Genomic DNA, 16561 nt, shown 5'->3' with positions numbered 1-16561 from the left:
TTCCCTCTGGAATTTATAATGTTTAAACTTTCTATCTCTGCTGAGGTCAGTTTTGGTAAATTGTATTTTACAAGGAAATTATTCATTTCATCTAAGTTTTAAAATTTATTTGCAGAGTTGTGCAAAGTAGTCTTTTATGACTTTTAAAATGTTATTGCAGCAGTTATTTCCCTCTTTTTACTTCTTACTTATGTGTTAGGGCTTGTCCCCGTTTTGTCTTGATTCTTTTTCTTTAAACAACTGATATTTTGACTTATGAGTTTTACTAGTTTCCTGTTTTCTACCTTATTAATTTCTCTTTCGCCTTTATTACTTTCTTTTGTTTTTTTCCCTTGGCTTTTTTGGGGGGTGAGGGGTGGTATTTAATTCATTATTTCTATTTTATTTATATGGATCCAAATATTCATGGATGAATTTTCCTTTATAACTGTATTACTGTTTTAATTGCATCCCATAGATACTGATATATAGTGTTTTTATTTTAATTTGTTTCATCTTTGACCCAGGAGTTCTTTGAGGGTTTTGTACCAGGTAGAAGGGCCTTTTTTATATCTTATTAATTTCTAGCTTTATTTCATTATGATCAGAGAACATACTGAGGTTTTCTTTGCCACCTAATATGTGATTGGTGTTCATTAGTGGTCCATGTGCCCTTAAGAAGAAGTGGGTTTTCTCTTTTCAGAGTGTGTGACTTGCTAGAGATCCCTGAGATCTGGTTACTGATTATGTTGTCTAGGTCTTTCATGTCTATATTTTTTGTCCACTTGACCTGTTTTGGACTAAAAGGTTATATTAATATCTCCTTTTATGAGTGTATTTCTGTCTTCTTGGATCTATTGTAATTTTTTAAATTCTTTTCTTTATTGTAAAATACACATAACATTCACCATCTTAACCATTTTTAAGTGTAGAGTTCAGTAGTATTAAAGTACATTCATATTGTTGTGCAGCCACCACCACCATCCCATAACTCTTGTCATCTTGTAAAACTGAAACTCTATACCCATTAATAACTACCCATTCTCTGCTCCCCCAGCCCCTGGAAACCACCGTATACTTTCTTCATGATTTCAGCTATGCTGAGTACTTCATATAAGTGGAATCATACAGTATTTGTGTTTTTGTGATTGGCTTATTTCACCTAGCATAATGTCCTCAAGATTCATCCATATTGTAGCATATTTCAGAATTTCTTTCCTTTATAAGGCTGAATAATCTATCGTATGTATATACCACATTTTGCTAATCCATTCATTCATTAATGGACACTAGGTTTGCCTCCACATTTTAGCTATTGTGAATAATGCTGCTATGAACATGATTGTACAAATATCTCTTCAAGACCCTGCTTTTCGTTCTCTTGGGTATATACCCCCAAATGAAATTGCTGGATTATATGGTAATTCTACTTTTAATTTTTTGAGGAACTGCTATACTGTTTTTCCACAGTATCTGTACCATTTTACATTCCCACCAACAGTGCACACAGGTTCTAATTTCTGAACATGCTTGCCAGCATTTGTTATTTTCTGTTTGTTTGTTTTTTTTTAAATAATGGCCATTCTAACAGGTGTGAGATGATATCTCATTGTGGCTTTGATTTGCATTTCCCTAATGATTAGTGATGTTGAGCATCTTTTCATATGCCTATTGGCCATTCATATATCTTCTTTGGAGAAATGTCTATTCAAGTCCTTTGCACATTTTTGAATTGGTTTGTTTTTTCTGTTATTGTTGAGTTTTAGGAGTTCTCTTTATATTCTGGATATTAATCCCTTATCAGGTATGTGATTTGCAGGTATTTTCTCCCATTCTGTATGGTGCCTTTTTACTCCGTGAATAGTGTCTGTGATGCATAAATTTTTTTTAATTTTCATGAAATGCAATTTGTCTATTTTTCTTTTCTAACCTGTGCCTTTAGTGTCATATCCAAGATATCATTGACAAATCCAGTGTCATGAAGCTTTTGCTGTTTTCTTCTAAGATTTTTTTTTTTAAGTATCACATTTAGGTCCTTGATCCATTTTGAGTTAATTTTTGTATAAGGTGATAGGTAAGGGCCCAACTTTATTCTTTTGCAAGTCAGTATCCGGTTTTCCCAGCACCGTTTGTTGTAAAGACTGTCTTTTCCCTGTTGAATATTTTGGCACCCTTGTCAAAAATCATTTGCCCATATATGCAAAGATTTATTCATGCGTTCTCTATTCTAGTTCGTTGGTCTGTATGTCTTTTTGTATGCCTGTATCACATTGTTTTGATTACTGTAGCTTTGTAGTAAGTTTTGAAATCAGGAAGTATGAGCCCTCCAGTTTTGTTCTTCCTTCTCAAGATTATTTTGGCATTTAGGATTCCTGTAATTTCTGCTGTAGAAAGGTGGCTGCCGGGTTTTGGTACATAGATATTCACAATTAATATAATTTCATTTGAATTGTATCTTCAGCATTATGAAGTGAATTTCTTTATTTCATTTGATACTTTTGAGCCCAAATTCTACCTTGTCTGATGCCAGCAATCCCTGCTTTCTTGTTACTTGCATTTGCCTGTTTTAGAGCTGTGTTAGGTAAGAGGATTATACCTGATGCCTGTTGCCATGTGGCCTGTGCTGCCTCGCCGCAGGGAGAGGGCACCTCCCCTCCCCGTTGATTCCAGGCGCAGTGCGAGGCAAGGTGGCTGGGACTGACTTTGAGGTAGGAAGTGAGAGCAGAAGCTGCAGGGGTCATCTGTGCTTCCGTCATGAGAGGAGTACACCCGATGGGGGCCGCATTCCAGATCAGAGAGAAGACCCATGGAGAAAGAGCCAGCAGAGTCACAACCAGCACAAGGTAGAGTGAGAGAGAGAGAGAGAAGCTTTGGGAAGACTTGGGGATATTTCTTGTTGCAACAAATCTAGCAAACGCAGGTTGACATATTTGGCAAACTCCCGACCAGCTCTTTACCTTGAGGCTTTCAGAATAGCTTTATTTTAGTTGTGTCTGTCACATTGAGCACAGAGTTGGGCTTTGTTTGTTTAGATTTGTGAGCAAATCTAAACATCTTCAGCACATTTACATTATTGGTATGACTAGCATATGGTTGATTTTTAATTCTGTCATTTTGTTATATTTGTTATGTACAGCTAACCCTTGAACAACATGGGTTGGAACTGCGTGGGTCCACTTAGGCGCAGGTTTTTTTCAGTAGTAGGTACTGCGGTGCTGCCCGATCTGTGGAACGCGAGGGTGCGGGCGGGGGACTGCGTGTTTGCAGGGCTGGCTGCGCCAGGGTCAGCGCACCAACACCCCGCACTGTTCAAGGGTCAACCGTATTGTGTTTTATTTGCAGTTTTTCTTCATGTGATCTCTTTTCTTTGCTTTTTATTTAGGAAATTTCGTAATTTTATTTTACTGGCTACCTTTATGCCATGAATCTTTTTTAATACCCTTCGCTCGGTTTTCTTACTTAGGCATCTAGTATTTTGTCTGCCCTGGAAAAAATCCATTACCTACCTATGTGCCACTCAGAGAGGGTGTTCTGCTTACCCCTTTATCCAGGGTGTGTGTGTATCGGAGAGGTTCAGTTATTCTTGCTCCGCTTACAGTGGGGTTATGTCCTGATAAACCCCTCGTAAGTTGAAAATGTATTTCATACCCCTAACCTACCGAACATGATAGCTTGGCCTGGCCTTCCTTAAACATGCTCAGAACACTTCCATTAGCCTACAGTTGGGCAGAACAATTTAGCACAAAGCCTATTTTATAATAGTGTTGAATGTCTCTTGCTATTCATTGAATAGGTACTGCAAGTGAAAAGCAGAGCGGGCATCTGGGTCCAGAATGGTTGTGAGTGTGTCGGTGATCACATGGCTGACTGCGAGCGCAGCTGGTGTCCCTGCCAGACCCATCACAAGAGAGGGTCTGCTGCGTATCCCTAACTTGGGGAAGGATCAAAATGGGAAGCCTGGTTCCTCTTGAGCGCTCCGCCTTCTAGCAGTAGTTAGTGCGGCTTCTTTGATGACTAGGGTCATGGGGGTGGGCTGGGGCTTGCTGCCACTCCAGTTCTGCCTCCTCCCGTTTCCTAAGACCCTGAGTTTATTTCCACCTCCGCTTTCTTTCCCTTCACTGCCAAGCCTCCTCTCCCCCTCCCTCCCGCAGAAGCACGTCTTCTGGAGTCTGCCGCCTCTAGCCAGGCCACCCTTCCAGCCCCCCAGGTGCTCCAGGTCTCATACCTGCCTCCTTGACCCCACTCTGCGGCCCCTCCTTGCTGGGGTCTTGTCTGTGAGCTGCTGTTGCTGGGACCCTGCCGCACCCCATCTTGTGTCCAGGCGTCCCCTCCTGATTTCTAGCAGGGGCTGTGTCCCTGTCTCTGCTAGTTCAGGGTCTTTATTTAATGAAGTCTTGTTGAATTCTGTCTGCTGGTTTTGCCGTGAGTGTATTACGGGTGGTTGTATCTGCTCCTTGTTGATCTGTGTGGTTCTCGAGGATGTGAGGACGCGCTTGTATTTAGGCAGCCATCGTTGTCCTATGGGAATCGCAAGTCTGAAAGATTGAGTTCAGTTTAAAACTTGAATTTTTATAAAGATTGAAATTAAATATAAAAACTTCTCTTGGCAAGTCATGTTGTGTGTGTCATTTCTGAGTTTATCCAGTAATTCCTATTTTTGGCTTCCTTGTAATATTTAAGAATCTTGGTTTGTTTTACTAAAAGGTCCAATCTATACATATCTCTCCTCTTCAAGAGAGGTGACTCCCCATGTCAAGTCAAGGCATTGGGACTATTACAAATAAAGTCCAAGTAGCTTTCTTTGCTGCACCTGTTCTTGTAACTTTATTTCAGCAAGTTATGCTTAAATGCAGATACTTTTGTCAGACAGTCTTTAAATGTCTCAGATTGTTTCCTGTGTCTGAGAATCTGTGATTATTTTTTCTTACATAAATGGAAATAAAGTGAGATGTTCTCAGAAGATGGAATCCCAGGGTCCAGGGCAAAGCACTGAGGCCACCTGTCAAGTATGAGGCCCCTGCTTGTCTCCTGCCAGCTGCTCTGGGGGCGGTGCTCTGGGGCGTGGAGCTGTGTCTGCTCTTGGGGGGTGGGGAGGGAGGGGAGCAGATAGATGCCTGCATTTGTTGGTAGGCAGTCCGACTCCAAAGCCTGCGTGCTTGCACTACTCCTCCTGTTACAGGTTTGTGAAAAAGCAGAGGACTTCAGTCAGGCAGTTACAGGCATTTGGTGTAGGAATTCAGATGAGCACTAAGAAAAGTATCTCCCTGGGGCCTCTGCATTCCACCTGCGGCAGGCGCTCTGCTTCGTCATCAGGTGGAGGAAGCTGGACTGTTTACAGACATATTAAACCCAGAACTAAAATAACCCTGAAAGGGTTAAGTTTATCTAGGAAAACTCCCAAGTTTTAGAATCTATGGAGATTACAGATATAAAGTATCAGATGAAAGTAAATTGCTTGTTGGAGGGTAAAAAGTAGAATAAATAGTTGTATATGGCTGTGATGTTGTGATATATGAAATATATATATTTGTTCTCCACCCTGCGTTCCTGGCACGGAGCTGGTAAAGGCTTGTAAGACCCTGAGTGGTGAGGGTGGAGGGGCGTCTTGTTATTCATAATAAGCCCCTTTCAACCCTACCTGGGTTATGCTAATGAGGTGACTCAAGGTGGGTCCTGATGGCTTCAGGATAGGGGCTGGTTGTCAGAGGAAGCAGCCAGTGATTAGAGGGCTGGAACTTTCAGTCCCACCCCCGAGGGGATTGAGTCAGTCACCAGGGTAGTCAGTCCCTCTGCCATGAGCCTTGTGAAAACCCTACACGGTGGGGCTCAGAGAGCTTCCGGGTTGGAGACACATGGAAGTGCTGCTCCCAGGGAGAGGATGCTCCCAGGAAGGGGGCTCCCCGGGAGGGGGGGCTCCCGGAGAGAGGGGGCTCCGGGTGCCCTCCTGACACGCCTGCCTTGTGCCTCTCTCCCGTTTTGCTGTTTCTCAGCTGTGTCCTTGATAAGAAACCAGTGATAGGAACGTGTTTCTCTGAGTTCTGTGAATCCTTCCAGCAAATTATCGAATTTGAGGCGGAGGTTGTGGGAACTACTGATTTGTAGCCGGTCAGTCAGAAGAACGGGGGACCCAGCACTTGCAACGGGCACCTGAAGTGCGGGTGCTCAACCCGCACTTCAGGACATCCCGCTGGTGGCAGCAGGGAATTGGAGAGTTGCTTAGCATAGAAAACCCACGTTTGGTGTCAGAAGTGTTGTGAATAGAGAAACTGTTTCCTTTAATGATAGAGGTATTTTAAACAGACTTTGAATTTTTCACTTCTTTTCAGGATGCTTTCTGTATCTGCTTGTTTTGAGGGACACGTGGGAGAACTTGCAAATCTGTGATGTGGGCTGTTTCTTCCATGCAGACGCTGGGTCTTCAGCCTCGTGATTGAGGCCTGTGAGCCAGGCGCTGTGCTGGACCCTGTCCCGGCGTCGGCCTGGTGGCTGGAGTGGTGTCACTGGTGAACGAGCAGGAGGAGCCCCTCCCAGCACTGGGAAACTCAGAGTGATCCCTGTGTTCAGTCCTCCACACGGTTTGACAGCCCTTCGGGGTGTTCTGATGATGAAGCTGAATTCTGTCTCTAGTCCTGCTTTGGCATCATCACAGCTCTGTGATTGTCATGCGGTAGGACACTTCTGCGCCAGGTCTCGAGGGTTAAGAGCAGCGTTCTTTCCGCCTCAGCAGTTGCCCCACTTCTCTGGGGCATATCTCTTGGTGTGTGTCATTGGTCCCCACGGCTCTTGATTTGGTGTCTCTGGCCCCCACCTGCGCACGTGCTCAGTTGCAGTTTCCCGCTGCTCCCAGATAGCTGTCACTCACCATGAGGAAAATGCAAGACTTCGGATGAGTGGAGGATTAATAGGCTGGTCTGCGTGTAGATGTCATCGGAGCTCTTTGGAATAATGGGCTGTGATTTTTCCCAGGCTGATTTTTTTTCCCCCTAAACATTAAAATGAGACCAGGTGGGGGCCAGGGAAGGTAGTTACGAGAGGCAGGGGCTTGCAGGCAGGCTCGGGCCCAGCCCTGCTGCTCCTGGGGGCTGGGGGAGGCGTGTGACTCTCACCCCATCTCCTTGGAACCTGGGGTGGGGATGTTAGACACTCTCAGACTTCTCCAGCACTGAAGTTGAATACTCTTCTTGGCATTCTGACCTCCTGCTGGGTAAGGACTTTGTTTTCTTAGTGATTTCTGGCAGGTCGGTGCCATGTACTGTGCTATATCACTTTATAATGTAGACTCCCTCAATGCAACTTGTTTCTGTTTTTGAGGATCTACCTCACTTATGGGGGCTCTGGGTAATGATCAGTTGAATTATTTGAATGTGAATTCTGAATGTTTGTCCTTAAAACTTATAAAAATCAGCGTTCATGGGTGTAGAACATGGTAGGCATTTGGAGTGACTTAAAAGTATATTTTTTTCATGAATTCTTTAAGTTATGTCTGTTTATGACACATGAGTTCTCTGGTGCTTTTAACATGAGAAATTTTCTGGTGATTCTGTTTTAGGAGAGGTGAGGCAGGGTTCATTCATTATTTTTATAAACATCACTGAACCTGTTATCAGGTGTCAGCTCCACCACTGACGTTGGCTGGATGACCTTGGGCAAGCCATTGACCTCCAGGTACAGTTTTCTCTTCTGTAACATGGAGATCTTTTGTGGTCGTTGTAATAATGAAGATGACGTAAGGCATGTGGAAATATGCAGCATAAAACCTAGCATAATGTGGGTGGTCTATTATTCCTAGCTGAACCTGCTTCTGAAAATAATAGGATAAAGTATATTTTAATTAAGCTAGTTTTATTTGGAAACCTTTAATAAGAACAATTGCACTGGACTTCCCTGGTGGCATAGTGGTTAAGAATCCGCCTGCCAGTGCAGGGCACACGGGTTCGAGCCCTGTTCCGGGAAGATCCCGCGTGCTGCGGAGCAACTAAGCCCGTGCACCACAACTACTGAGCCTGTGCCCGTGAGCCCGTGAGCCACAACTACTGATCCCATGTGCCACAACTACTGCAGCCCACGCGCCTAGAGCCCGTGCTCTGCAACAAGAGAAGCCACCGCAATGAGAAGCCCGCGCACCACAACGAAGAGTAGCCCCTGCTCGCCACAACTAGAGAAAGCCTGCGAGTAGCAATGAAGACCCAACGCAGCCAAAAATAAATTAAAAAAAAAAAGAATGATTGCACTATAATTACAATTCAAGATTCCTGGTACATGTTAGAAAAATAAGACACAGAAAGTGGCAAGCCTTTGTTAGCTCCAAGGAGCTGTGGCTAAGTTTGAAAGCTTTCTCAAGTTGGGAATTTTCCATTGGGATAATTAGCTTTTTTTTTTTTCTCTTTTTTTCTTTTAAATGTAGCTCTGAAGTAGAGAAAAAGAAACATGAAGGTGTGAGTGAGAGAAGGCTTTGCCTATTCTGACGCTTCATTTTTGGTGTGGTTTGTTGCCATCCTATCATTGGTTGTGTGACATAGCTTCCAAAGGGGTTTTTTTAAGAGGGGAGAGGAGCAGCTTTATTGAGATATAATTCACATACCATACAATTCACCTGTTTAAAGTGTCCAGTTGAGTAGTTTTAAGCATATTCACCAAGTTTTGCAACTATCACAACAAGCAGTTTTAGAACATTTTCATCACCCCAGAAAGAAACTCTGTACCCTCCCCCCTCATTTTTCTCTAGCACTTCCAGCTCTAGGCAACCACCAGTCTGCTTTCTGTCTTTGTAGACCGGCCTGTTGTAGACCTTTCATGTGAATGGTGTGCTCCTCTGGGACTGGCTCTTCACTGCACATTATGTTTTTTGAAGGCTCGTCTACGTTGTAGTATGATCAGTACTTCATTCCTTTTTATTGTCTGATCTCCTCCATTGTGTGTGTACCTCCTTTATCATTTGATGGACGTTTGGGTTGTGTCCATTTTTGTCTGTCATGAGTAACGCTGCTGTGAACATTTGTGTACAGGTTTTTGTGTGGACTGATGTTTTCATTTCCCTTGGGTATGTACCTGGGAGTAGGATTTCTAGGTCACATAGTAACTATGTTTAACCCTTTGAGCAGCTGCCAAACTGTTATCCAAAGTGGCTTTTTATACAATTTGCCGCCTGCACCGGAGTATGTGAGGGTTCCAGTTTCCGTACATCCTCCCTGACATTTGTTAGATCTGTCTTTTGATTCTAGCCAGCCTAGTGGGAGTGAAGCGATAGCTCGTTTGTGGTTTGATTTGCATTTCTCTCATGGCTAATGATGTTGAGTATCATTCATTCATTCATTCATATTTTTGGCTGCGTTGAGTCTTCGTTGCCATGTGCTGGCTTTCTCTAGTTGCGGCGAGCGGGGGCTACTCTTTGTTGTGGTGCACAGGCTTCTCATTGCGGTGGCTTCTCTTGTTGTGGAGCATGGGCTCTAGAGCGCAGGCTCAGTAGTTGTGGCGCACGGGCTTAGTTGTTCTGCGGCATGTGGGATCTTCCCGGACCAGGGCTCGAGCCTGTGTCCCCTGCATCGGCAGGCGGATTCTTAACCACTGGGCCACCAGGGAAGCCCTGGGTTTTGTTTTTACTTTTAAGTCTGAATAAACATAGTGCTGAACTCTTGGATGTTAAAAGTGTCAAGATGTCTTTATCCTAATTTCCTTTGAAAAATATACTTCTCATTTCTCAGAATGAGTAAAACTTCAGTTTTCAAGCATGGAAAAGACTCTGGTTGAGGGTGTAAGCCCTGAGTCCTGCCACATCTGTATTTGAGTCTCAGTTCTGTGGCATCCTTGCTGTGTGGCTACTTTCTTATGCTTCAGTTTCCTCATCTGGACAGCAGGGATAATTAGAGTAACTCCTTTGAACAGCTGTTAAGGTTCTCTAAAGCTGGTCTGGCATATAGTAAGTGCTCATTAAATGTTTATTGTTTGAGGGAGGAGGGGAGGATTAGGGATGTGGATGGTTGTTATAGTAAAACTTAACCTCATTTTTTAATTTTTCTCAGAGGAAACACAAGAATAGAAGAAGCTTGTGAAATGTATACCAGAGCTGCAAATATGTTCAAGATGGCTAAGAATTGGAGTGGTATGTATAAAGTTTTTGTTTGTTTGCTTTTTAGGCAAATAACTTTAAAATCACTTTGAAGGAGGAAATGACTGTCTGCCTTCCCCTTAGAAAAACTGCCGGCTGTGGACCGGGAGAGGGGGGGCCTTGATCCAAGGGAACAAAGCTTGAAATCCTGGCTGAAGTTTAAGCATAGAGGCCGTGTCTGTTTTAGTGTCTGTAAACCATTTCATACAGTGGGCATGTGGTGATTAAAAAGACTTAAAGTTACTTGGATTTAAGAATAGTAATCTTTGCTTCTTATTAATGTGCTTAAATAAATTCAGTACCGCAAGGAATGAAAGTTGTAGTAAAACTTATTGAAAACAAGTAGGATAAACAGGAGAGTCTGTGTTTGTTTACCTAAACCTTGGTGGAGAATTTCTAACCATTCCTTACTCTGATAACTGGTTGTAATCCACTGAGAATGCAGCAGTGGGAGGTGTTATTTCTATAAACCCTGACAGACTCGTCAGTTTCTAACATAATGTTTTCTACTGGGGGAAATTACACAAAATAAAATCAGAATTCTTTTCGTTGTTCTGAGAGGGGATGGCTTTTTCTAACACTGATTTGAGAAACAAATTTATCCTCTACCCCTGGAGAAAGAAGTTCTGTGCTGGGGCTTTTCTGTAGTGCAGGTGGAGACAGCCTTTGACAGGGCAGGATGTGGGTCTCCAGGCCCCTCGCACCTGCGGATGACCTGAGGCAGGGTCTTGCCCTCTCTAAGTGTGTCTCCCCGTGTGCTTTCCCAGCTTGATCGAGATGTCAGTGACACATCGCATCATGTAAGCGTGAGGTGTGCAGTGTGACGATTTCCCCCCTTGCTTCTAAGGCTGACACTTTAAAATCATTTCAGTGAAGAAAATGCTGTTGAACTGGATGACCCTAAAAGGTCTTTTCTGGCTGTAAAATTATTTTTATAGGTTTAGTTGTAGGTTAAAAAGGTATGTTCTATTTCCGAAGTGCATTTATACCTGAATTATAATGTATTTTAAAATGGAGGAGAAAAGAGTATTAGCATTCACATCTTTTGTTTGGTTCAGGTCCTGTAATCATACGTAAAAAGTGATCTTATCTAAAAAGACCCTTTATTTGGTGACCAGATGTTCTAAACTTTGGAAATGCCTTTCAGCAGGACATTACCGGTTATGTAACCGAGGGGGACGTGTGTGCTCTCCCCACCCTGACCCCAGTGATCTCTTGCCTGGACTGTTACCTCCCTGCTTCTTTACTTTCCTAGTGTGTTTTAATGAAGAAAACAAAGTAATCCCATTAAATCTTAAGTCAGGTCATGTTATTTCAAATCAGAACTACAGTCCTTCACGGTGCCCTTCAGGATCTACTCAATCTCCCATCCCCTCCCGACTCTGGACACTTCTCCTGCCCACCCACTCCTTCCCTGGCTCTTTCCTCTGAGGCTCTGCCTGTGCTGTGCCGTCCCTCTGGCACTCTCTTCCCTACAGTAGGGCGTGGCCAGTCCCTGTTTTTTCCAGGTCCTTCTACAAATGTCATCGTCGTCTTAGGTCTTTCCTGGCCGTCGCTTTTAAAGATAGCAGTCCTCTCTTCTGGGAAACCCCGTTCCCTTTTCTCCGATGCCCTTACCACCATCTAGCAAAAATAAATGAAGTACATTTGTTCATTTGTATTGTCTGTGCTTTTATTATGTGCTGTTCCTCGCTAGAACATAAACCTTAGAAAGCCAAGGTGTTTCTGGCCTTTATCTCTGCTCTACCTACAGGCCCTGGACCAGTATGTGCAACACAATAGATACTCAGCATATTTGTGTAGTGAATTAATAAGTATTAGATTCTTTGAATTTGGGATTAACAGATACACACCACTATACATAAAATAGATAAACAACAAGGACCTATTGTATAGCACAGGAAACTATACTCAATCTTTCGTAATAACGTATAATGGAAAAGAATCTGGAAATGAATAGATATATATATATAACTGAAACACTTTGCTGTACACCTGAAACTAACACAGCATTGTAAATCAGCTCTACTTCAATTTAAAAAATGGTTAAAAAATGAAATAAGAAACTGAAAAAAAATCAGGTTCTTTGAAATGACTTCCATGTCCTAGTGGTTGGTGATCATGGCACCACTGCATTTGTTTATAGTTTTAGAAGTTCTTTTATAAAGTAATTCATCTGCTACTCCAATTTTGAGAGGTCATCCTGGCAGGTATTAGATGTTTACAGTTGAGGAAATTGGGCCTGAGAAAGTGTGTAACTTTGTCTTTGAAGGAGCATGTATTAAACCACTTCCAAGTTTGGAGAGATGGAGCTGGCATTTTTAGCGGTGTTTGGAGTGAGTGCTCAGACTGAAAAAGTGAGCCAGCACCTAGTTTTGGAAGGTGGGAGTGTGAAATTGTACAATCAAAGCTCTTAATATTGTCTGGGGAGGACTTCCCTGGTGGCGCAGTGGTTAAGAATGCTCCTGCCAGTGCAGGGGACACAGATTCGAGCCCTGGTCCAGGAAGATCCCACATGCCACGGAGCAGCTAAGCCCGTGCGCCACAACTCCTGAGCCTGCGTGCCACAGCTACTGAAGCTTACATGCCTAGAGCCCGTGCTCCACAACAAAGAGAAGCCACCACAATGAGAAGCCCGCGCACCTCAACGAAGAGTAGCCCCTGCTCACCGCAACTAGAGAAAAGCCCGCACGCAGCAGCAAAGACCCAACGCAGCCAAAAAAATCAATCAATCAATCAATTTATTAAAAGAAAAAAGATCATCCGGGGAAGTGGAGCCAACACGGCAGAGCCTGGATGCCGTGCTGTTATCCTCAGCCAGGGAAGGATGGACCACGATTGGTTCTGGGACGGCCAGCACAAACTGTCAAAAACTAAATTATTGGTGAGAGGGGGAGGATTCGGTTGTAAAAGAAACGATGACACTTAAACACAGCAAAGCACAGGTGTTCTCTAAGGACATTTACGTGTGATAATGACAATGGCCAACATGCGTGCAAGTGCCTGGGGCCAGGCTGTTGTGAGCGTTTTGCCTGGAAGGTCCAAGTGATGGCTACACGCTTCTGAGGCTGAGCCCATCAGAACCACTCTTCGGCCGCTACGTTCCTGAACTGCCACCGGGAAGTTCACAGCTGCCCGTAGGACCTGGGTGCCTGCCCACCACCCTGGCAGTGGCTTGGCCCCTCCTCTGGGCCTCTGGGTTCACGGTCCACCAAGGTAGGGGTCAAGGCCTGGCGGGCAGGCTTCTGCAGTCCCAGCTGCAGCCGCAGGCCAGTGTCTGCTTGGACTGGCAGGGCCCAGGCCATGCTGGTGGGTAAATATTTTCAGAAGTGCCTGGGTGCTCTTTTGTCTTGCACAGAGCAAGACTTGAATCTGGGCAGGCTGGCTCAGGGGTTTGTGCTGCCTCTTCTCCCTTGGGTGGAGGTCCAGAAACCACAGTGGGAATTACGTAGTTTCCTCTGGGAGTGTGGTTGGGACACGGAGAGCCACTGAAGCTTCAGTGGAATTGACTGTTCTGTTTCTGAAAAGAAATTTAAAGTAAATGTTTAATACCATCAGGGTTCTTAGGCGTCTGTCACTGTTTTTTATACTTTTCTGAATGTCTTTGAAACGTTTATGACTGAAAATTTTTTTTAAGTACCAGGAGGTTTTGTGATACTCTTGGTCGTGCCTTTCCTAATGGGGCGAGCTCTTCCTCCATCCCTGCTGGTCCTGACTTCCGACTCCAGACCCGCATCAGCCGCCCCCAGTCCTGGTTCTCCCCTGCGCTTGAGGACCTAGTGGTGAAGTGGGTTCATCCTCGTCCAGGTCCCATGCTGACCTTCACAGCCTCCTGGGCGGGCCTGACCTCTTCCGCCCCAGCCCGGTCCTTCCTCCTTCATTCCTCCGTTTCAGCCCCACCAGAAGCCACATTTCCTGATCCAGAACCTTTTCTGGAAGAGCTGAGTGCATGAACCTCTCACGCTGTGCCCCCGGACAGCACCCGTGTGACTACAGGGAAGTGTGCCAGTTCCACACCAAGTGGGACATGCACAGTTCAACCCCATGGGTCTCTGTCAGACTTTGTCATAAACTTAGGAAAGAGCTTTGACTTTAGAAATTGTGGGCCTCATCTTCATTCCTTGAGAGCCTGCTCTGGGAGCCTTTGTCGCTGTTTCTCCGGTGATGCCAGGTGAGCCAGTGGACGCAGAGAGATGGGCGGTGCTTATCCTCGCCTGCGGGCCCTCCTGGCCTCATGCCTCCGCGGAGACACCCTGTTGGTGCGGGGCCTGTGCCGGGGACAGAGCTGAACACCCGCCGCCAGGCGGTCAGTGTGGAAGGAGGCCTGGGGCTGAGAGGAGCCCTTGTTGCTGTCCCCCTGGGTCCTGGGCGTCTTCGTGACCACCCAAGGTGCACTGGGTCACAGGCACGTGTGCTGCTGTCAGGGATGGGGCCTTCCCCAGGTGGGCGTGGGCCGGGCTCCTGGAGCAGGGCCGCTCTGCAGGGTGCTTGCTCCTCTGTGCTAACTGAGTCATTTATCTTCTTCAGCTGCAGGAAATGCGTTTTGTCAGGCAGCCAAGCTCCATATGCAGCTGCAGAGCAAACACGACTCCGCCACCAGCTTTGTGGATGCTGGGAACGCCTACAAGAAGGCAGACCCCCAAGGTGAGCCGCGCTCTGTCCCGTGCCCCCTGGACCTCACGCAGGTTGTGCTGCTAGAGCGAGATGCTCATGCTTCAGGACGGTGGAGATTTGGGGATTTTTAACTGCAATCAGCTGAAGCTTTTATGAGGCGAAATCTATTAAATTTATCCAGCTTAGTGCTCAACACCATTTTCTTGAACTCCATTGTGGAGGTGCGTTATGGACAGTTTTTTGGAAATTAGCGTTAATTTTATCTAAGTCTTACCTTAATTGTGTGAGTGTGTACATCACTCACTAAAGGAAACGAGTGTTCCCTCGCTCCCGAATAGTGTGTGTGGAGATCCAGTTAATGGGAGGTCGTAAAATCCTATAGTTGAAAACAGCTTATTCACACAGCATTCATGTGACTTCTTTAAAAAGTGTTTTTCAAACACTTTAGGTTTTGAGGAAAGAATGATCTTGGGTATTTGAAGAGGTGAAGTTTTGCAGACGTTCTTTATTTTTGAGTTAGAGGAGCGCACACTTAGCGATTGAAGGCCTCATCTCCTCCCTCCACACGTGCACTGGTGGCTGTGGAACCTCCCTCCTTGTTTCAGCAGCCCGTTTTAACACAGAAATCCCAGCTCTTGTGAATGTATCACACTGAAACAAGCTATTTCAAGGGCTGTGGTATAAGGATTAGCCACAGTTTAGTTTCCAAAGGGGAGAAACTGGGCACAGCCTAAGTGCACAGTAGAATCACCTCACATCAGTATTTCAGAGTGTGTTGCAGGCACTGAACCCCTGGCGTCAGGGTGTCTCACTGACCTGGGAAATGTTCTCACGGCAGCTGAGGAACCGTGGAGAGCCGAAATCTGAAATTCACAATACGTCAGTGCTCATAGAAATGCATCCAGAAAACACAGGGAGGAAAAGGGCATCAAATTCCTAGCCGGGGGTTTGAGCGGGTTTTGTGGGTAGCTTTTCTATTTTTCTGTATTTTTAACGGCATAACAATCCACATTTCTTATGCAGCTTAGGGGGAAATTGCTTTTATTTTCACTAATCTACTTATCTTTCTGATCCTTCGGTCAGGCCTTTTTGCTCTGCTGCCTCTTTAGAGCAAAAGCAGTAAACTTGGAGCCGCCAACCGCTTGCCAGCGTTGTAAACGCCACCGTGTGGTGGGAAGCTGTTGGCTCACTGTTTCAGAAAATGAGCGTCATTAGCACTCTCGTTTATTAGATTTTTTCTTCCTGTTGGTATTTGTTAGTACACCGAAAGTTAGCGTCTTTTAACACTGTACAAAAAGTACTGTCTTTCAAAATTAATACATACACGTGATACCAGTGAGGAGTGCACTGCACTTAAGGTTTTAGTGGATAGATTGGCAGGTGTTGATGACACTTCCGTGGACAGGTTCCGCAAGGGGCTGGACGTGTGTTTGCTTTTTGCCAACCACCCTGCCCCCGCCCCGCCCCAGCGGGGCCCCTTAGCCGTGTAGAAGCAGCCAGGAAGACAGGCTCAGCGAACCCTCTGACTGAATGGATTTTTCATTGTCTTTCTTGAATGCCTTCGCTTCAGAGGCTATCAACTGCTTAAATGCAGCCATCGACATTTACACAGACATGGTAAGACATGCCTTGCTTGAGCGGCCGTGGGGTGGAACCCTCGAGATAGCTCACAGTTAACCGGGATGTGACTGCTTTGTTTCCTCCCCAGGGAAGGTTCACGATCGCGGCCAAGCACCACATCACCATCGCGGAGATCTACGAGACGGAGCTGGTGGACATCGAGAAGGTGTGTGGACGGGGGAGGCGGCGGGCAGAGACCCCAGGCACCCCTGCAGTGGGCTCATGAGGGCAGAGGGATGCGCG

General features: G+C 45.3%; 1 protein-coding gene across 3 annotated transcripts in view; it reads left to right on the top strand.

Annotated features, from left to right (window-relative positions):
* Positions 1–16561, top strand: part of NAPB (NSF attachment protein beta) — a 38481-nt gene that overhangs the window by 6489 nt on the left and 15431 nt on the right. Inside the window, exons 2-6 of one of the 3 annotated variants that reach the window (XM_067707397.1) lie at positions 7529–7644; positions 9999–10078; positions 14612–14728; positions 16269–16315; positions 16407–16484. In XM_067707397.1, the coding sequence (XP_067563498.1) occupies positions 7616–7644; positions 9999–10078; positions 14612–14728; positions 16269–16315; positions 16407–16484 (351 nt within the window). In that variant the 5' untranslated portion in view covers positions 7529–7615. The remainder of the gene's footprint in view (positions 1–7528; positions 7645–9998; positions 10079–14611; positions 14729–16268; positions 16316–16406; positions 16485–16561) is intronic. The other 2 variants (XM_067707396.1, XM_067707398.1) reach the window with 2 other exon arrangements.

This window comes from Pseudorca crassidens, chromosome 15 (assembly GCF_039906515.1).
Source record: "Pseudorca crassidens isolate mPseCra1 chromosome 15, mPseCra1.hap1, whole genome shotgun sequence".
Classification (NCBI taxonomy): Eukaryota; Metazoa; Chordata; class Mammalia; order Artiodactyla; family Delphinidae; genus Pseudorca; species Pseudorca crassidens.
Note: the sequence above shows the minus strand (reverse complement) of the source record. Positions and strands in the feature narration are given on the sequence as shown.